Source organism: Micromys minutus (assembly GCF_963924665.1).
Source record: "Micromys minutus genome assembly, chromosome: 1".
NCBI lineage: Eukaryota > Metazoa > Chordata > Mammalia > Rodentia > Muridae > Micromys > Micromys minutus.
In genome coordinates, this window is record NC_137969.1 from 67,341,246 (window position 1) to 67,363,830 (window position 22,585).

At 41.3% G+C, this 22,585-nt stretch overlaps 1 protein-coding gene and 1 pseudogene across 3 annotated transcripts in view; both read right to left on the minus strand.

Annotated features, from left to right (window-relative positions):
- Positions 1–22,585, minus strand: part of WDR64 (WD repeat domain 64) — a gene marked incomplete at both ends in the record, with an annotated part of 114,519 nt that overhangs the window by 37,551 nt on the left and 54,383 nt on the right. For both annotated transcript variants that reach the window (XM_080932205.1, XM_080932204.1), the window contains 5 exons: positions 2,105–2,280; positions 4,855–4,978; positions 7,486–7,634; positions 11,232–11,358; positions 16,799–16,938. In XM_080932205.1, the coding sequence (XP_080788331.1) occupies positions 2,105–2,280; positions 4,855–4,978; positions 7,486–7,634; positions 11,232–11,358; positions 16,799–16,938 (716 nt within the window). The remainder of the gene's footprint in view (positions 1–2,104; positions 2,281–4,854; positions 4,979–7,485; positions 7,635–11,231; positions 11,359–16,798; positions 16,939–22,585) is intronic.
- Positions 8,490–10,201, minus strand: LOC308435392 (large ribosomal subunit protein eL32-like; annotated as a pseudogene). The gene is made up of 2 exons: positions 10,140–10,201; positions 8,490–8,899 (listed from the first exon to the last, which is right to left on the minus strand). The product of its transcript is annotated as a large ribosomal subunit protein eL32-like (transcript).

A 22,585-nucleotide genomic window follows, 5' to 3' on the forward strand; every position in this document is an offset into this window, starting at 1 on the left:
GATGACTGTTGTGGGAGGGAAGACGGAGAGATGCATTCTTAGTTCTAGTGTTGCCTAAGTCTTGGAGGAGCAGGTTCCTACCTAATTTGGCCTCTGCTTTTCTTCAATCAGTGGATGGATAATATCTCTTCCATTATTTAAAGCCTTTAGATGTTAGGTGTGATTCTGAAGCTTCTAACTATTCCTTTGGTCAGCTTTGTTGGGGTAAAGAGAATTTCAGCAATGACCAGGCAGTGAGATTCGGGGCTCCAGCAGAACAAGGCTTCAAAGCTGTTGCTTGACCAGGGCTTAGATTCTGAGGCCTCTCATGATCTAAGTTCCCAAGATCAGAGTCCAGTTTGCTGTGAAAAACTCTGAATGAGAATGACAACGGTCTCGGTGAGGCTCCCTCGGTTTCACCACTCATTGAAATTCTCTGTTTTACCTACTGTATGTCAACTCTGCAGCATGAAGCAGGAGGTTTCCTCAAATAGCCCTCATACACTTACTACTTTTGCTCTTTCAAGAAATCTCTCAAGAGTTTAGTCTTTCTACTTTTAATGAGCATCTACTATGGGCAGAGCAAGAATTTGGTTACAAAATGAAGTGTCTGGTGCTCACCAAGCTTAATCTAAGGCTTTTCACAGGGGACAGGAATAGCCAACATAGAAATGGCTAGAGCAGATCTCAAATAATTTTTAGTATGTGATGGCCTCTGGTGTCGCAGTCTGATCTTGAACTCATTCTGTAGCTGAGGGTGACCTTGAACTTCTGATCTCCTGTTTCTACTTCCTGAGTGCAAGGATTATGCACCCAGTTTATGTGCTACTAGAGATCAAAGCTAGGGCTCCGTGTATGCTGAAAGCAAACATCTACCAACCCAGCTACACCCCCAGCCCAGAATCATGGTTCACTTTGCAGCCCTTAAAATACAGTGAGCATCTGATTCCTCCCACTGTGCTGAGTGATCACGGCAACTTTCAAATGGCATGTGGCACTGTGCTTTATGTGGGGTGCCAAGGCATTCATCCACAGTCCCATTGTGGAGTATGCAGACAACAAGGGAAGAATCTATCTATCGCCGGGGGACAATTTTTCCTCCTTTCTCTCAGCTAAAAAGATACGAGTCATCCCAGCCATTGTTAGTGCTTCATCACTGAAATCCTATTCAAGACTAATTTTCTGATCTTAGCTTCCAGAGAACAGCAAAGGCAATGCTGGTCCTTGAGGTCTGGCTGACCCAGTGAGGGCCACACAGCCAGGATAAATGATGTTGGCTTCTTTTTAAATCTGAAGAAGGCATTAGTATTCCTAGGTGGTAATAGATTCTCAGGAAAAATAAATTAGCCCATCTCAATCCTCCCCAAACAGCCCTGAGCAGATTGCATCATTAACCTTAAAATACACAAAGTAATTTTGGTGAGAAATGGAAAAAGTGATTTGACTGTCTTTGAATGTTTTATGGGCCATAAGGGACATAATCTGCTGAGAGGCCTTCGTGAGGAGCAGAGGATTATTGCCAATGGAGGGTGTGAGCAATGTCAGCAGTGGCTGATGTGTATGTCACTTTGAATTTTTTGACACCCACTTTAGGGGCTCCTGAATGATGCTGAAGCAATCACGTGATGGGTCAGATGCTGGGCAGCTGTGTTTTTTGGCATTTGCTTGGAAGTGAGCCAAGTTGGTTAGTTGCATCATAGGACAGTTGGGAGGTAAGCACTATCCTCAACCGACTGGTAAGAGGGGAGCTGAGTGGGGGTGGGGATGCAGCTCAGTGGGTACGTTACTTGCCTAATACGTTTGAGGCCCTAGGCTCAAGCTCTAGCAGCACACAAATTGAGCAAGCAGGTATGCTGGTGTTTGCCCTGGGGAGGTAGAGGCAGGAGAACCAGGAGTTTAGGGTTCAGTCTGGGTTACACAAAACCAGAGAAGAGAGAGAGAGTAAAAATGAGAGGTCGAGACATACACGGAGATATACAGAGAAACAGGAGCATAGAGAGAAAGGGGCAGAGATATGGAGAGACAGAGACAGAGAGACAGAGGCAGAGACAGAGAAGTGAGGATCACCATTGGGTGTCCCCCAGGAAGGGCTTCTGCAGTGCAAACATGAAAGCAAGGTTTATACCTGGATCATCTTGATAGTTCCGTTGCGCTCCAGGGCAAGGATGAGGTGCTGTTGCTTCACTTGGGGCTTGAGGAAAAACAGGCGCAGCAGAGCGTGTTCCTCCTCCACCCAGTCTTTCCCTTCGGGCATCATTTTCATCTCCTGCCCACTGCCAAAGTCCCAGATCTTAACTGTTCCTGAGGGCGTGGAGAAAAGTGCCTGTGAGCAAGACAGTGTGCACAGTCTGACTCGTAGCCTAGGGGACAGTGATACCGTTGAAGTGTATCCTGGGAAGTTCATTTCTGTGGGCTTTGATTTGTCACAGGCTGATCAAAGAAGCAAGCAGCACAGTGGGGTGTCTTGAAAGCAATTGGTATCTGTTTTGGAAGTGTCCCTCAGAGGCCTGAAGGTTTGGTTTTCATCTTGATGCTATTAATGGAACCTTAGGAGTTGGGGCCTAGAGGTCCTGATGGCCATTTATTGAATCACTTAATCTTTATGCCTAAAAACTTATATCCACTCATTTTATCAAGTTCATGAGAAAGCATTTAACAAGTATACTCCAGAATAAATATATTCTGAGTAGTACATGCAGTTGGTCACACCATCTACTCTAGAGCCATCAGCTCTTTCATAGGTGTTCGGGATAAGATGAGATGAGACAGTGGGGCTGTATGCCGCTCTCCAGGTATATCCGGTTTCTCTCAGCCTAACATCCCCTCTCTTCATCTCTGGCCATTGCTAACACTGCAATGATGTGACTGTGTTTCTCTGCCAGGATACTTCTATCTGCAACATTATTATCTCATCCTTAATTTTCTCATTACCAACACCAGGCATTCATTATACCTATATATGCCCTGCACAGTGTTAAGAACTACCCAGGGTAACCTGAAAAATGGCAAGAACTCTGACTTCTAAAATGAAAACTACTCTCTTCCCTCAACCACTTTATAGTTTGTAGGAAAGTAAAGAAAAGAAATTATTGGTAATGAGCACCCAGAAAGGAGGTAAAGACAGACAGAGCTTGAGGCTAGCCTGGTCTCTATCATGAACTCTAAGCCAGCCAGAGTTGTATGGTGAGACCTTATCTAAAAAAATAATCCTGTTTATCAGGCTCACACTTATACCTGGCTTAGACAGTCACTCAGATTTCCTCATCTTAAGGATGCTGACTGTCCAAGCAAGGCAGGGACCAGTGTGGGTTGGGTACTTCTCAGCTGTTCCTGAGTTAAGGATGAGAGGAGGCTGTGGGCAGAGTTGCCCTGAGAATCAAAGAATCCTACTTTCTGAGACACCTTAAATCCCAGAAGTCTGTCGACTGAAACTGCAGACAGCTCAGGAGGACCAACTGAGACATTTTAGGAGAAACCGAGATTAGAAGACTAACAAAATGAAACAACATACTTGCATGCAAATAACATTATTGCCAGACACTATGGAGTCCCTTAATCTTAAGATGCCGGATGTAACTGTTATGTTGCGGGGCATCTCCATCACTAGTAATTTTCATACGGATGTGGCAAGTGCCTATGACATGGTTAGGCTACTTTGCTCAGCCGTGCTCCTTAGGGAGGAACAGTGTGCTCCCTGACACATTGTGTGTCGATGCCCTCACACACCTTGACTCGGCATTCATGACTTCATTCCTGCGCGGTTATCTTCTGTTCCCAGTTTCCAATATCCGACTTTCACATCGGGTGCCCACGCATTCCATCAAATGCTTTGTGAGGAAGCATTTATTTACCAAATGTACCCTGGAATAAATATATTCTGCACAGTGCACATAGTCGTCCACACCATCTACTCTAGAGAAATAGACCCTTTGTGGGTGTTCAGAACAAGATGAGGTGGAAAGGTCGGGCAGTCTGCAAGTCTCTGGCCCCAAAGTTCCCCAAGTTTGATATGACCTCCTGGACCCTAGCTATAGAAATATGTCCAGTGAAAAACTCTAGGCATTCTGTACCAAAGCTAGATGGGTATTTTGTGTGGTCTCCACACCACACTACTATGTGTAAAAATATTGTTAGGGTTTGGGAGTGTAGCTCAGAGGTAGAGAGTATGGGAAGCGTGAATAAGGCTCTAGATTTAATTCTTAGTACACACAAGCACACACATGTGCACACACACATGTACACACGCACACACTGGACTATGGTGGGATCAAGAGACCCCTAGTCTAATGACTGCCTTTTATTAGCTAACAGCATGGCAAAGGCATCAGGACATTCGAGTCAGGGCAGCACAGTCATTTCCTACCAAAAGTTTAAATGAGGTGGCATACATGAAAGTCTTTGCAGTCCTGAAGACAGTGTGACATAGCTTTCCATAAAGTATTAACTCATTATAAGTAGTTAGACATGTGAAAACTGAAAATGTAGGTGGTACTCTGCGGGCCAGTGTACTGATTGATGTGTTTAATGATGAAGACCTTTGGTTTGTGTTTTATATGACTAGTTTTTAAAGTTAGCATAAAGCAGTGGGTTCCATTGGGGGTATTTTTATACACATATGTCATATGTGAAAAGCTTTTATACCTTGTTGCACTGACCATGCCAACAGAGTTTAAGTTACTGGTTTGTTTTTCACATCTGTATCAAGACATTAGTGGCCATGAAAGATTTGATATTCACACAGGCATAGCCATCTCGCTGGAATGTCTGCATGTCAGTCTGATTCATACTTTCCCTTAACCCCCTAAAGTTAGACATTTCTGCACAAATTCTCAAGACACCAAAGTGGAGATGTCACGTGCCGAACACTAGTCTCACCATTATATGCTCCTGTGACAAAAAGGAATCCACTTTCATCAATTGCTGCACAGGTTAGTTCAACATTGAAGCCATGGGGGTCTAGAATCTGGTATATTTGGAGACCAGTCTCAAGTTCCCATACCTGTAGAAGAGAGAAACAGCAGCAAAAATGGGTATTCCATATATCTGCCCTTCATTTATGAGCAAAGTTATTTTTTACCATTTTTAAAATCTTCAAAGGAGTACTCTGCACATGTCACACCTTTCCCAGGGTCCTGCTTGAGTGTCGGCTTACTCAAAGGCAAACTGTGGAAGATGACTCATCTTATCAGTGACTGTGCTATCCCTGAGTGCATCTGCTGCCTATGAGGTAGCCCAGGCAGTCCCCGATGACAGGAGAGTAGTCATGTGGGGTGTTAGACAACTTGGGGTCATGCTTTTGAAGGAGATCCGCCCCTCTGCCCCTCCCTTCCTCTCTTTCACTTCCTGACTACCATGAGGTGAGGAGCATGTTCATTCTCACATCCTATCACAATGTGTTGCTTCAGCAACTAACTGTCCAAAGCCACTGGGCCAACCTACCACTGGCGGAAACCTCCAGAACACTGTACGGAAGCGAAGATTTCCTCTTTGCAACTGGGTTGTCGTGGGTGTTGTGTCACGGTAATGGAAATCGCATTATGACTACAAGGGTGATGCAAAGGTGGCGGCAGGGTAGAAATGCAAGGGTTAACAGTTTCTCTTATTAAGTCCATAGTAGCTGCAAGGGTTAGAGGATAAAAGTGTGATGAGCAGCACACTATGTGGATAAATTCTAAAGAAAGGGCTCACGGGTCACTGTAGGTAGTTCTGTGACTAAAGAAATGAGACATGGTGACAGAGACAGGGGGTGTGGAAAGAGTCAGATGAACCGTTTGTGAAACAGCCTGGCAGTGTCAGAAAGAGTCCAGAAACATCATCCTTCATCAACTCCTCCTGTTGGAGACGTGCAGAGGACATAGACCTAGAGATGCTGTAGTCTGCCCCTCTCCTGCTTTATGGCTGTGCCGAGTTCAGGTGTAAATTGAACCACCTGGCCCCTCTTGAGCTGGCAGGGGTGGGGCAGCACATCCAGAGGGCCAGAGGTATAGAGGTGCACCTTTCTCCCAGGGCAAGTTCTGGCAGCCAGGTGAAGGAAGGAGAGGAAACAGCCGAATCAGCCCAATGCCAGATGGTGGCCACTGTCTGGAAAGTAATAGACCCAAGATCTAGATGAAGTCTGTCTGGCCCAGAGGCTACATTCTCTGCCTCTGAGTGTTGTGATAAACAAGGTCCTTAGGGGAGAGAGAGGAATGTGTGTTCCTGCATAAATGGATCCTGAGATCACTCATCTCCAAGTCTGAGCTCCAACTCTTCTCCATCTAATATGGTAGAAAAACTTCCTTAGCTACATCTTCCCAACATCTGTTGGGAAAGATAAGACAGTCCATGCATAAGAGCACATTATCACATGAGTGTAGAGTGGGGTTCACTTTAGTCTATTTAATCTGTAGGGGCAGCAAAAGAAATCTTATGATAATGAACTGAGTTCAGGGGATTCAGGCTTGAGAAAATCTCCAGCAGCTGGCCAAAGAAGGTTAAAATATGAGAAGGAATTTGGTGAGTTTCCAAAGGGCAACTGGCTTCAGGCCCCCTCTGTGTGCATTCATGAGATAACAGGATGGAAACCTTATACACATACTTCCAGGTATCACCGTTAGATTTCAGTGATTGTAATAACAAAGTTAGCCCGGTCAAGTAATATGTCGCTCGAAACAGCAATAGTCAGGGCTTGAGTACAGAGCCCAAAGCATGAGTGCACACAGAAGACACAGCCAACCTCATATTCCACCTTCACAAGAACAACAGTAGCTGTGGCAGCCACATACCTCGAGTCCCATCTTTCTCATTCTTAGACATGAAGACTGTGTCTATCTGCCCTTAACTTTCATGAGATTTTAAATGATATCATAGACTCGATGGTCTTGGCAGATACCCTGCACGTGTAAGAGTTAGAGTGCATGCCTATTACATGTCTTTCCCTTTCACCTTGGCACACACCCCATCCAGTGAAATTGAAATACAAGCTGATTCATTCTCCTTAATAGAAGTCCTTTGAAATTTCTGTATGGCTCAGTGGGTGGAGACACCTGACACAAGACAGTTGACCTGAGTTCTATCCAGGAAACCGACATGATGGAAGGTTAAGAAGCAGCGCTTGCAAGCTATAGACACACCCCCTTCATACACAAAATAAATACATTGTAATAGTTTTTAAATTTCTGTTGTATTATCTGACAGTATATAATCAACCACATGGCTTGAACTGACTTAAAACAGTTCATTGTGTATTCATGAAAGCTTAAAGAGAGCTTCAATATATTGTCTCAGTCTATGGACATTGCTATTTTACCTATAAGAGGATAACAATTCACCATATGGTGCTGGTGCACTCAGGAGGCAGAGGCAGGTGGATCTTTGTGATGTTGGCCAGCCTGGTCTATCAACCAAGTTCCAGAACATCAAGGGCTACCCAGAGAAATCCTGTCTTGACACCTCCCCCTACTTCTAACACAAAGCAAACATTTCACCTGCTCAGCTTTTTTCTGCCTCGGGAGCCATCACACTGACCTTGATTACAGACTCCGAGCAGATGGTGAGCACTTGGTGGAAGTACTTGTTGTAAAGCATGACATTTATTTCTCGTTCGTGAGTGTGAGGAACCTGCTTTGTGTCCTGTATCATCCTGGTCAAAGGATACATGTCTATTACACCGGATCCTGAAGAGGAAGAATGATAAAAGCTGTCACAAAGACTGTGACATCCTTATAATCCCACACTCTAGGAGGACCATGGGTCCCAGGCCAAACAAATCACATAATGACATCACATGTTAAAGATGAAGTAAAAAATAAAAATTTTTACAAAAGCATTGCATCCCTAACTGTCAGTATCAGAAGTCTGGAATTTCACAGAGGACGTGACCCAACCATCTGGTCAGTGAGATGAGGATATCAAAGGCTGCTGCTTTAGCATTTAATGAGGTGAGGATATAGTTGCCTACTCTAAAACATCTCTGAAAAATGCAGCAAATGGGATGCAGCCAGGGGAAAGCACTCGCTGGAGACTTCATTATCTTTCAAACACGGGTCATTTTGACCTCTGGTTTCCTAATTTCATAGTCTGACTTCCACTTCTCTACTGTGCTTCTCCAGTGTGTGCACGTTGGTGATGAGTTGTGGCTTTCTCTGCTTGTTAAAATGGAGTCAGAGAGTTCTTCAAGCCAGTAAATGACAACACACGCTGTGAGTGTGGTCTGATTAAATAAAATGAATGTGAGTGATTGCAGGTCAGTGATTGCAACATCCATAGTAAAATTAATTTTCAAATCACTGTAATAATAGATGTAGTTAGCACGGCCAGGGTGTGGGAAAGCAGTATTCAGGCACATTCTTAACGGTATGACTTCAGTCTCAAAATCAGATACCTGTGTGTGCTTTAGTTTACTGTAATGTAAGGAAATACTGACAATGACATCAAGCAAGCATTCTGTAGGGTTTTTTGTTTTGTTATGGTTTGGGCATTTTGGCAGTGTTTGTGGTTTTATTTGAACAAAAAACATGCACATAAGCCATCTATTCATTTTCTTTACCACGTAGCCTGATGTTGGGATTGGTCACTGATGGCCAGCTGTGCTGCTCTTTCTACGATGGCTTTTCGGTTCACAGGGGACACATTGTGAGCCATCTCAGCACAGTAAGATTTGTTGCACATCAGCAGCACTTCCAGCTCCTTGACATTGTGGACCAGAAACTTCCAGAAGCCACTAGGCAGCATGTGCGTGGTTTTCTTGTTACTCCCATAATCAATGTTGGGCATCAGGATCTGGGCCTTGAATCTTCTCTGCACCTTGTTATCGATGCTTTTGGGTTTGTGGTAGTTTCACTTGATTTTCACAAATCGGTCTGACTGGTGCCTGATGAACTTCTTGGTCCTCTTTTTGATGATCTTGGGCTCTGCCAGAGGCCAGAGGGCAGCCAAGAAGCTGCAAAATAGATGGAAGCCATCTTGCAGGCAGCACCGAGAAAGAAGGCTAGTTGTCTGTTTTGAGACAGGGTTTCGCTGTATAGTCCTGGCTGACTTAGAAACCACTCAGTGTACCAGGCTGGCCTCGAACTCAGAGATCTTCCCTCTGCCTCCTGAGTGTGGAGATTAAAAGCACGAACTATCACAGCCCTCTGCATTCTGTAGTCTAAATAAAAGCAACACTTTTAATGATAGGAAACCTTTCCCTACCCTATTGGTTTGGACAACAAGTTGCCCCTGTAGGTGCTATTGTGACTTCCTTAAATCCTTCCAAAGAAGTGCTCGACATCCTAGCAGAAGTTACTGTTTGCTTAAGGTGTTTAAATTTTACGATATAGACTATCCATATGTAAATGACGCTTCAGGTAACGCTATCCACTTCAAATATCACTGTCTGGAAACATGATTGACAGATAGCCATCAGGCTCTCAGATGCACACTGGGAGCATCCCCATGAGTCCTTTAACACAATACAGAGAGTTAGCATAACTAGACTGGCCTGTGGGGAACTGACACTTTTCTGCCTTTTTGGCTCATTGTACTACAATAACAAAAATAGCGTAGGAAGAAAGAGCAAATGCAGTTTTGGGAGTCAGAGTTCTAAGATTGACTTCAGCTCTGTTCTAATATTCTACCACTCAGGTGAGCTGTGTGAGGCTTGGTTTTGGCATTTGTAAAACTTCAGTTAAAAATTCCTGCCTCAAATGTTGACTATGCATGTGTAGGAAAAGAGAAAGAAGGGGTCAAATAGCTGTCATCATCATCATCATCATCATCATCTTCTTCTTCTTCTTCTTCCTCTTCTTCATCATCATCATCATCATCATCATCATCATCATCATCTTCTTCTTCTTCTTCATCTTCTTCTTCATCATCATCATCATAATAATCTTCTTCTTCTTCATCATCATCATCATAATCATCATCTTCTTCTTCCTCTTCATCATCATCATCATCATCATCATCATCATCATCAGCAGCAGCAGCAGCAGCAGCAGCAGCAGCAGCAGCAACAGCTAACTAATCATGACCACACTGACAGTAACAATGTGTTCACAACAATGTGAGCACAGTGCTGCAGTTCCCATGGCTCAGAAATATACTCTCCATGATATCAGTTGATTCTATGCACAGATGCATGCCGTTGATGTAGTCCTGATGTCAAGCTGATGGTTGTTCTTCTAGTGACCAGGCAATACTTGGGGCTCAGAGCTTTTGCAAATAAGAGTGTCACCAAAAGTTCACAAGCGTGGAAAAGCATTTGCGGCTCCCTATTCTCCATTTGCTTCTCTGTGTTGGGATTTGAACCCTTCATTACTCTGAGGATGTTCGGGATGGAAATGCTAAACCCAGTAATCAAGTGGTCAAGTGTCTGTGTTCAGAGGTGACATTTGTGTATAGCCATGAATCTGTTCATTTCAGAGGACATCATATAAAGGAGAGGAGCGGGAACCAAGGTCTGCTTTACAGGCTGGGAAATTATCTACTGAGCATGAAGTGATAGTTCACATCCAACCCAGGAAATACAAACAACACAAAATTAAAAATAATTACATTCCCCAGCAGAGAAAGTACCAATCATTCTCCTGCCTTAATTAATCCCCCAGGAACTCAGAGCAGGTGGTCAGCCGCAATATGGTTAGGGAAAGCAATTTTGGCTTAGTGTTTTAGAGGACAGAGTTGCTATCAATATAGCCATCTTTATTCTAAAAGCTGAAGACTGTGCATGAAAACAGTAGCCAACCAAAACTGCTAACAATGTTCTTTGTCTTTTCAGTGTATCTGTTGAGGAAAACTAAACCCAAAACAAAACAACACATAAAACAATTTGGCAATCAATGCATTGTATCCAGGACTCATTTTCCTGGATTTTGCTTTCCTTCCCCCAATGCTCTTTATCTGGAAGCAAAGGCAGTTGAGGAAGTTTGTATCCATCTTACAGAGTGACCAATTCCCTACCAGAACTGTCTTGCTTCAGAAAACTAGTTCATGCTGGTACATGTGAGGACCACCACCCTATCAAAGTACCAATTTAGTGCACCCAAGAGTCAAACTAGAGCCCTAGACATAGCAACAGCTCCATCAGATAGGATGATAAAAAATTGAAATGAATATTTATACTGGCACTGAGAATCATTAGTGATTTCTTTGTGTTTGTGTGTGTGTGTGTGTGTGTGTGTGTGTGTGTGTGTGTGTGTGTGTGTTTTCATAGTAAGAACTCAAGAGGTTTTTTTTTTTTTTTTTTAATGTAAAAGACATGAAATTAACTTGTCGGGTTTAGGTACACCTACCTGTAATGAGCATTCCATGGTTAGCATCATATACCATAGAGTAAATCTGCATGTCTCCTGGCCCACCTTGGCTATCGTGGAAGACTTGCAGTACGGACAGAGTCTGTATATCCCACACCCGGAAGACCTGAGGAATCAGAAGAGTTTTTAGACATTATTATGTTTACCATTAAGTCTTTAAAGTGAATTATGGTCCTATAAACTTACAGTGAGAAGTGATTCACATTGTGAGCACACACATGCCCTGATTCAGCTTGGTTCTTGGTTCCCCTATTAAGATGGAATGACTGACTACAAACCATTGCTTAAAAGTATTTCTCCAGTCACTGGATTGTCTCTCACTACTTCTGATACCCAGACAACAGAACTAGTTTAGATGTTTATTAAGAGATGAACGAATAAAGAAAGTATTCTACACACACAGAATAGAATTTTATAAGCCACCAAGAAAGATGAAGTTACAATGGCCATAAGAAAATAGATGCCACTGGAAATCACATCAAGTGAAATAAGGCAGACTGAGAAATAAAACAAAAAACTACTCTGTATTTTCTCTTGTAATGAAACTAGACTTTAAATTGAGAGTGTGTGTTTCTATGTATATGTAGGTCATAAGACTAGAAAAGGTATCATGACAGAGGAGAAAGAAATGTTAAAGGAAGCCAGTATCAGGGAAAATAACAGAAGCAGGGTCTGTCTGAAGATACGGAACAGGTGTGTGAACAGAAAGGAGGAATGAACGAGAAGGAAATACAGTGGAGAAGATGCATGAAGATGCCATTCCTGGGTGTTGGCAGTATGCTAGTGTCTTGGAGAGAAAAGACCTCTAATATGGATGAGTTATGGCTGCTTGTTGTGTTCTGTCAACAGCTGCAAGCAGGGGCTACACTGTTCTAGGGAAGGTGCTGGTGCCAAAGCTTGGGAGAGTCTACCTGGAACCAGTCAGCCATGGAGACGCTGAGGAAGAAAACAAAGCCAACCCCTTTCAGAAAGACAGAAAGCACAGAAGATTCTCAAATCTTAGGGTGACAATGGTATATGTACAAGTCATGATTAAATCTTGCATATGCACAAGTGAACATAAATTTAAAAAAAACAATATTCATGGTCTGGTAGCAGTAAGAGTAAAAAATGCTGATTTTCCAAACAAATCGGGAGTGCAAGAATTTTTAAAAGAATTATTTTAGCATTGGAAAAACTATGAATTATGAAATTGATTAAACTTTGAGAATAAAAGGGTGCAGGGGGACTAAAATCAGTAGCCATAAAACATCATCGAAAAGCACAAGAGAAAGGCTTTGCCTGCAGACCTCTCTAAGAAACAACATATAAGTGATTATGAAGGGAGTTTGAGAAGTTAAGCATTGTGTACTCCAAAGGATGCATGTTTAGGTTCAGCCTTGGCTTCTGGCTTTTCCTCTGGCAAGCTTCACATCAGTTGCTTTAGCCAAAGGCATTAATAACTCTTTTTTCCCCCTTGACGAGTGTTTGTTATAGAGTAAGCAGTGAAATATCTGAGTGTTAGGAGTTGATCTCAGATTCATAGAAAAGAGTACACCATTCTAGTCCAAAAAGGGCGCAACATCACCAAGGCACTCAGAATTCATGCACATGCAGTGACTGGAGAACCAGGAGAGGAGTTTCTCAAATACAATGACCAATTGCAACGATATCAATATCACAGTGGAGTGCAGACAGATAACAGGAAGATGGGTCCTCGTGTTTCCCCAAAAGTCCTCTTTAAATGGAAACATTAGCACTGTGACACAGTGTAAGCCTCATCATTAGAGCCCGTCTTAAGAGCCACAGTGTCATTTAGATGGAGAGAGCAGTTTAGGAAGAAATTAATCTATCATATATCAAGGGAGTCAGGGATTTGACCTGACTTTCTAAACATTACCCAATGGCCACAAGAGGTTAATTACTGAATCAAATTGGGTTGACTCAACAGATTCCACAATTTTACAATGTGAGGAGCCTGGAAATGAGTGAAGTGATGAAACCCTTTGAGAGACATTATCATGGGCAGATGGTGCATTTGAGAATTGGGTGTGTATGACTGAAGTAAAAATGGATTCTGTACGACAGTACTACAAATAGGTGGCAGGTGCCTGGCATGGTCTTTATAGGGCATTCAATGCAAAAATGCTTCTTGAGTTGCTACCAAAAAACAAAACAAAAACAACCCCCCCAAAACCTCTTAGCAATGCGGAACTGGATTGCTAATTTTACAGCTGGCAAGGGAAACAATGAGGTGAAGACATCGGCACACACATCCTTTGCACAGGCTCAAAGTCCCCACTCCTATCTGAGAATCTGACAGTTGATGGCTTCTCAGAGAGGGAGAGGGAATTTTTAATAGTGTAGCCCCTTGTAGGTTACTACAAAAAGAAGACAGAGAAGCGGAGACGAAAAGCTGGGAGGGGTTAGAACTCAGAGGATATAGGGGAAGTATGATCATATGCATATGACAAAATATACATTGCACATGGTCATACACAATGATACACTGTTTTCCTATGTACAGCTAAGTGACGCTGCTGCGTTTACCCCATTTGGTACCTTTAAAGCTGCTTCTTCATGATATCTGCACATCCCACATAAACACGCCTGTAAGTTCAGACCTCTGTCCTCTGTCCCCTTCCATGTTCCACTCATTTGCCAAAATTTTCTTTGTCTGCTTGCTTAAACTCCTTTTTCTAGTGTCCATCATTTTTTATTGCATTCTGCCCTTCTCTGCTGTCTGCCTTTTGCTTTGTGAGAACAAGGTGGTAGTTGGAAAAAGAAGCCAACTCACAATTTGTGACGTGTGTGTGTGTGTGTGTGTGTGTGTGTGTGTGTGTGTGTGTGGTGATAGGGTTACTAGGCACCCACTCTAATATGGAGCCTCAGTCCTATAAGGTTGTAATCATAAGAGTTGTCCATGTACTTTGCACTATGCCAGATATTAGGTACCACTGAATAATGATACTTATCGAAACTACATGGCAGATTGTTTGGGTTTCGATAGTTATACTCATTTTCCAATTACCAAGAGGTGTTTAGGAATTACTTGGAAGCTATATAAACATACACCTAAAAGTTTGAGCAACTTCTATTTTTTGTCTTTAATTTATAAGGAATGTATCTTGTTGCATATTTGTTGCATATTATCCAGTGTCGATCTCACACTATATATGTGTTTTTCTTCATGGGTAGTTTTTTTAATTCTAACTTGTATTGTGTGAATTATGATTTATTCTTAAATTGTAAATGTCAATCTTATCATATAAGGTTATAAACACACACACACATACACACACATCCTTGCATAATCTCTTTGTTCTGTAGACCTAACTCTTCTTGCACCTTCTACTGTTCTTTTCCTGATTGTAGCCGTATCCTACATTTTCATAGCTGATTGGCATCTCATAATTATATCCTCCATAGAAATGATAGCATTTCTAAGTTCCTCTCTAAGTCCCATGACCACCCTCACCAGCCACACTTAGCAAGCTATGCTTCCAGTACCAGGCATGAATCTCCTCTTACTCAATGAGCCTGAAATCCAGTTCCCACTGTTGATTACCTGCAAGATGTAAGTGCCACTATCCAATCACTGACTGTATCCTGCCAGGCTTCTGACTGCTGTGTTCTGAGGCCTTTGCAGCTTAGTAGAGCTACTGATTTCTTTTTTCCCCTAGTAGCTTACATAACCCCTTGAACTACTATGAGAGTTAATCTTCAAGAAAGAGGCTTATAGGTCAGCTCCAGCTCAAATTCTCTAGAATATTCTTGTCTATCAGTATTCTTACACTAACTACAAACTTGGCAAATGGCTGCTTAAGCACTCTAACATCACTTATATGTAGATAAATATAACAAACGGCATCTTTTATAGAGTAATATTCCCATGTAGGAAAATCTTGTTATCTTTCTCTTAACTAAATATATCTTAGTGGTTTTTCAGTATTTATTTTATTCATTAATACTTATAGTCATATTTATTCATAATTGCTCATATCCACTAATAAGATACCTATTCATTTTTGTATGTATGATGTATGCATGGTGCATGCGTATGATGCATGTTCGTATGTATGTATGTGTGTGTGTTTGGCATCGGTGTGTAGAGGTCAGAAGACAACCCTGTGTGTTAGTTTCACTTTCTACCATGTTTGTAACAAGGTCAGGTTCACTACTGCATAAGCCAAGCTAGCTGGTCTATGTACTTCAAGAAAGTCTCCTTTCTCTGTCTACCATCTTGTATGAACACTGGGGTTATAGATGTTCTTGCCACATATCTGACTTTTATATGGGTCCCGGGGATTCAAACTCAGTATAATTTATAACATTCATAAACTTCATTTTACACCAAATGGAAACTACTACAGAAATTCACAACTAATCAAAATACAGAGAACAGACCATGGGTATCCAACACCAACCAACGCAACTACAATACAATTCATACTTGAGACTTAAGGAACCTAGAAGAGGGAGGCAGAAGGATTGTGAAAGTCATAACACCAGTCTCTCCTGCAAGACGGTGACTTTTTTATATATGTCAAGGCAGAAAGCTGCACCCATAAATCCCTACAATATGGTCACAAGACCTGCACAATGACAACACTAGATGCCAAGTCAATTTGAATGGAGAAAATCTCACAGGGCCACACCCATGGATCAACAACTAAAGCCAGTTAATGGCTGTGAGAGATGGAGACACGATCTTTGGGGCTGAGTCCTGGGTAAGTCATCTAATCCCAAGTAATCAGTCCTAACCACACACACACAGGAGCAACACTGGAAGGACTCAGCAGGTTGTACATAGATATGTGTAAAGGCACAGAGCAAAAAAAAAAATGCGTATGAGTTTGTGTGAGAGAATGGCATCAATGAGAGGAGTTATTGGGGTACAGAGGAGTACCAATCATGTAAATGTAGCTCGTTCTCAGAAAAACTTGTAGTTGCTATTATGATGAGCCACACTAATTGAACTTGCTCTTCCTAAAACTTTAAGATATTCATGATTCCATTTCTCAAATTTGTAACTTATTTTTTTCTTTCTGTAGTGCTTTAAATAGAACATTTAAATCAGTTTCATAACAAAGAATAACACAGAAGTCCTTGGGATTGTTTTTTCTGTCCTTAATGATGACAAACTTATTTAGACATGGAGCCTCTTTTGTTTTACTACAGAGGAGAATACTATCTTTTCTTCACAATATGAAGGTTATATCTGTCTTTAAACATGTCCTCTCTTGTGCTGTGGTCAATAGAAACAGTGAAGTGGCTATTCTTCTCTGTGCTGACATAATTTCTCTCAGCAGCCATTAGTTACTCCAGAGAAAAACTGTATGCATGCATGCGTTCATGTATGTATGTATGCATTTATGTGTATGTGTGCGTGTATGTATGTATGCATGTGTGTTATGCGTGTATATGTTTGGGTTTGCATGCATGCATGCATGTATATGTCTGTGTATGCACATGTGTATATGCATACTTATTTATGCTAGGCCTCTCTCTAGCTGACCTTAAGAACAAAGAGCTTCATTTTGGTTCCATTGTTTTTTTCTTGTTACCTTGGCAGAGGAAAGGCTGATGACATGTTGCTCCTTCTCATTGCTTACGATCTCTGTGATGCTGAACATGTGCCCAACCAGCTTCCCAACTGGCTTAGTGCTGATATTGGGGTGCCACAGCCGGAGGACTTTATCATCTCCTAAAAGGACGACAGTGACAGAGGCTTTGCATTCTCAAAGGTTAAAAGGTGCCCTCATTTTATTTCTGTGGCTGTAATGAAACACCTTGACCAAAGCAACTTAGGGGGGAAAGGGTTCATTTTAACTGGTAATTTCAGGTTGGAATCCACCACCAGAGCAGTGGCAGAGGAAATTTTAAACAGCTAGTCCAGAAACACCCGCAGTCGAGAGCAGAAAGAATGAATGAACACTTGATGCTCATTTAGCTTTCCCTGTTCTCACCATGGGAGATGGTCTGGCCCACTCTCACCTGGGCTCTCCCACATCAGCCACTGCAACCAAGACAATCCTTATAGGTGTGCTCACGGGCCAACTGGAACTAGGCGACCCCTCACCAAGACCTTCCTTCCTGGTGATTCTACACTGTGGCACGGTGACAATTATATTTGCCACCACAAAAAGCATCTCCCATTCAGTTAGATCCTACTCCCTCAGCAAACCACAGCCCTCATGCCCCCAGAGACTTCCTCCTGTGAGTGGCTTGGGAGGCATTAGCCTTCTTGTGGCTCTGTCTTTGACCATCCTATGTTCACATACAAATGTGAACTCTCATCAATATTTCATGAGTACTTTCCTTGATTCTTCTCCCCTCTGTCATGCATGAATATATTATTTATACGTTATTTATTTCAAAACATAGTTTAGGCAGCTGGTCTTTTGTTTTTACAGCCTTAAATTATGCAAACATTATAATAATAAAAATATCAAAGGAAGGGGGAAAACAGCTCACACTCTCAGCAAAGGCAAAGCATATTGCCTTTTATTTTTCTATTTTCCTTCTTCCTACAGAGCCACAAGCACAAGCCATTTATACACAATTACTTTGATGGCATAGGTTTTGTCTTTTAATTGTTAAAATCATCTGAGTACATAGTAAAATAATGAATCAGTATAGAAGGCTGATATTGTTGTAACCCCCGCCCCCCAAACAAAAAAAAAACAAACAAAGCAAAAAACCCAAAGGTCTTCTTCTCAAGCTCTACTTTCTACTCATATTCCCTCTAGGAAGTCATTGTTAAGTGTTTGCAATTTACTTGCACATGTGCACATGCATCTGTGCATGCGTGTGTCTATTTGTGTGCGTGTGTGTGCAGCCACCTGTGTATGTTAGTATGAACACCAGAGGCCAAGCTCAGGTGTCTTCTTTTTGAGTCAGCATCTCTCTGAGCTGGAACTCATCCTTTTGGCTAGGTGTGAGCCTGAGGAATGTGTTCTAACAGTTCAACACGTGCAAACAGGATACAATAATTAGATCAAGATAACATCTTTATCACAGAAACGTGTCTCTCTGTGTCGGGAACAGAGAATCCGGTCTGCTGTGAAACATTCAACTAATTGCTTTCATTTAAAAATCCTGTCTATTGTTGAACTCGTCCATTAGTAGCTCTCAGCTACAGTTATGCTACCATGCTACAGAATGTTGGAAGGCATTCTCTGTGCCGAAATGTGTGCCTGCAACCTTCAGGCACCTGATCTCATCCCTCCCTCCCCACTCCCTTCTCAGGCTCTGATGGCTACTATCTTCTACTCTAAGATCAACTCTGTAATTTCCCATGAAAATGCAATATTTGTCTTCCTGTGTTTGCCTTATTTCCTTAGCATGATATCTGCAAGTTTATCCACATCTTTTTTATTTTTATAGTCAAATAACTTCCCCTTGATAGCTAATAGTTTCTTAACCATTAAAAGGGAAAATCCAGATAATTCTTTGGCTCTGGATTTTCTCTTTTACTTTATTCAGCAATGCTGTAAAAACAAAACAACATTTGTTTCTTACATTAGTTGTTAACAGAAAGTTTCCAGAAGTAGAAACATTATGTTTAATCATGTTTATGACTTTAAGAGGCACTGCCAAGTTGTTTTCTAAAAATGCTTATACCACAACACAGGCCAGTAGCTTTGTGGTCTGAGCAGCATGTGGACACTGTGATTTAAAGTATAAACAACTTTAATGCGGCTAAAATAAAACACGAATGCTGATGAGCAAACTCAGGTCCCTGTAACAAGCGCTCTTACATGAAACAATCCCCCAATGCCTTCATCCCACTTTCTGTTATATTATTCTGAACACATCATACCTAAATTACTAAACTGAATAATTTAATACTTTAAGTAATTCAATCCTTAGTAGTTGTTATAATATAAAGATTTAGTATCATACAAAGTCAAGAATATTGTCTTGAAATTCCATAATACTTTTATGATTCAACTTTCAGGATATTTAATGAGCCATTTGTGAAATAGAAAATCCAATATCTCAAAAAAAATCTATATTTTTAAGATCATTATACAATTTACTCTTTTTAAAAACATAAATAAGTTATGGCTATGCATTTGTGTACATAATAAAGGCCACTTAAAATAAATAAATTCCAAAATAACATGACAGTCAATGAAAATATTTTTCTTCTTAGTAATGTAAAATCTGAGCTCTTGTAGTTCGCTCACTGAAAGTTAGTGCCTGACCGCCCAATTGCAAGGAATTCAGTTGGGGCACAGGAAGAGAAGTCCCGCACATGGAGCAAAACTAGCCAGTTTCTACATGTGTGTTTGTAACCCATAAGTGTATGGTTGAGCATTTCATAGTATGGGTGCACACTTGCCTCACAGTGCTTGAGGAATCCAGAGAACTTTGGGTACCATCCTCTCCTTTCTACCTTTTCCCACTCAGGCTCTTATATCCAAGGGACAGCTATAATATACATCCTGAAATTCAACCTATCTGTTTAACTTGATCTGCTAGCATGCATTTGGCCACCCACAGGACTGACTTGCCTGTAAATGACAAATACTTTTTGTTTAATCAGATATACCCATATTGAAAGAGCCAGCTAGATATGGGGAACAACTGGGTGACTTGATAGCTGGGTATTCATAGGTTAGTCAAGTGTAATAGATCCAGGATGCTCCAGTGATTCCAATTGTTTTGTTGGGCTCCAAGAAAAAGAATTAAAGTATTTTCTCTCCCTTTTTCATTCTCTCCAAGTCCAGTTCTTCAAGAATATACCAGATACCTCCATAGTTTACAAAAGAACTGACTGGCCATGTAGGTGTAACACCCAACTCCATAATCATTAGCTATTATTTATTTCTAATAAATAATCTAATAGGCTCCTATTTGAGACAGACCTTCTCCTGGCTTACAGTGGCATCCTACCAGGTAACACATGGTAAGAGCTCATTAAGTAGTTATTAAGCTATTGCTTGGTTGCTATGAGAAGTCACAGCTTGGAGCTTACGTGTTAAGTACCAAAGGATGGTAGTCAGGAGAATAGACGTTAGGCTCAGAATGGGACTTTTGTTGTTGGTTCTTCATATAGTCCCTTTATAAAGATCAACTATTTTTATCTAGGCACTTGGATCTTGGAGTAGCACTAGAAAAAGGCTGAAAAACCAAGACTAGGATGGTTCTTATTTACTGTGGACCAAACTGTGCCCTCTCAAAATCCATGTTGAAGCTATAACATGTATTTGGGGGTTATTTGGGAAAGAGGCTAGCTTTAAGTAAGGTCATAAAGATGTGGTCCTCATAAGAAGAGGAACCAGGCAGCTTTCTCCTCATTTCCCCACCACATTAGGAGGTCACCTACACATACACAAAAAGATGGCCCTTATTAGGAGATGACCATGTTGATACTTTGATCTTGGTTCAAATGCCTCCAGAACTACAAAATAATAAAATTTTGTTCTTTATGCTACATAACCCATGATGTTTTGCTATGATGGCTTAATTTATTAATACAGCAACACAATATTAAAAGGTAGATATGCAGAAAATTCTTAAATTTAAAGTGTTGAGAGCAAGGAACGGTCTTTATTGAGAAATTTCTACCCAAATGGGAACTTGCTGGCTCTTAAGGGAATATAAATTCTAGATATTATTCTTCCCCCAAATCTACTTAAAAATGATAACATTCTTGTTTGTTTTGTGTGCACATGCATGTAGGTAGGGGAAGAGAGCATTTATGTGGCATGCATGGTTCATGTGTTACAAAGGACAACTTGTAAGAATTGATCCTCTTCTATGATGTGCATTCCAGGGGTTGAACTTGGGGTTGGTAAGCTTGGCGGCAAGTGTCTTTATCCAATGAACCATCTTACCCAAAGTCTGCTTTTTAAGAAAACCAAGTCATGTGCTTTTGAACTGGAGTGTGGCATTTCCTTTCTAGTGCTCCCCCCAGGTTCCCTTTCTAATCCTGGAGAGAGTTAAGAGGTTCTATTCCCATGCTCTCTGGGGCTCAACCTTCTGCAGCACTGACCCTGTAATCGTGGCTGTTTGTTGTTTATATGACAAGCATTGGGTCGGTCAGTCACTTGTAGTAATCACTGACAACATGTGTATGAATTTTGCTTGTGTAGTAAGTTTTAATGTGAAATCTAATGTATAATTTATCAGCTCTCTGAGGATCTTGCACTACTAGTGCAATCAATATATAACCACAGTTGTTTTGTGAGAAGAAATGAGCTTATACATGACTAACTGAACAGCTCCTGACTGGTTTGTACAATGTTGAAGAGGGGGGAATGGAAAAAACTTCCACATAGACATGTGAACTATGATTCTCAATTCAAAGTGTTTATAATCTAATATAGCTGCAAGGCAAGTGTGAAATATTTAGAGATAAAGTATTCATAGACAAATTCAAATATGAATAATCAAATAATTATACCAAATATAATGTATTGCTTTTACTATGTATATCATAAATTGTAGTTTATAAAGAATTGATTCCCTGTTGTTTTATTTTCCATTTAACTCATTCTCCCTCTTTTTTCCCCCTCTCTCCCTTTTCCTGTGGCAGGATTTAAGCAAAGCTACTTATCAAAGACAGGTTTTTCTTTCTTTTAGCAAACTCATCTCTGCTATCGTCACTCAGTCCCAGTGTGTTACTTTTGATGAAATGTGCTGTCTCAGATCACAGAGGACAGTGTGGGAGCGCCCTGGTGCACAGCATCACAGTGGCTCAGATCACAGAGGACAGTGTGGGAGTGCCCTGGTGCACAGCATCACAGTGGTCCAGGAAAGAGAAAACTAGGCTGAGGGCAAAGACATTTGACTCAACCTTAGCTCTACCAGCTGACTAACTGCACGGCTTGTGGCAAATTGTTTTCTTTGCAGGACGCTTTGTTTTCCTCATGTATAAAATAATGACCTTTTAAGACTGTCCTGCTTCATTTCAGCTCTGGGAAAGCAAGGTTACTTCAGTGAGAGCAAGCTCACATTGTTATAGAAATGAGGAAGCCATGGAGAGTTCAGTTACACGCTTCAAATCGATAATTCCAATAATGCAATATTATTTCACCCTTATTGCTTTTCACCAGAAACATCGAAGAAGTACAATATTACTAGGTGTGTTCTGAGATTTCACCTCAGGTTCACAAGTATAGATAACATTGACCGTAGCATTCTGAAGTTGGTGTTACTACCCCCAGGGGGAAGTGAGGCTGTTGTGGAAGAAAGTCTGTAGCTTGTGTGTCACATGAAAAAGAATACAGCAGAGGGCTTTTGCAGTCCCCAGTGGTATATCCTGTACATGAAGAAAGGCTTTGGGCTGAGTCACTAGTCAACAAAAAGAATATTACCCCGGAGGAAGGGATGTTTACAGT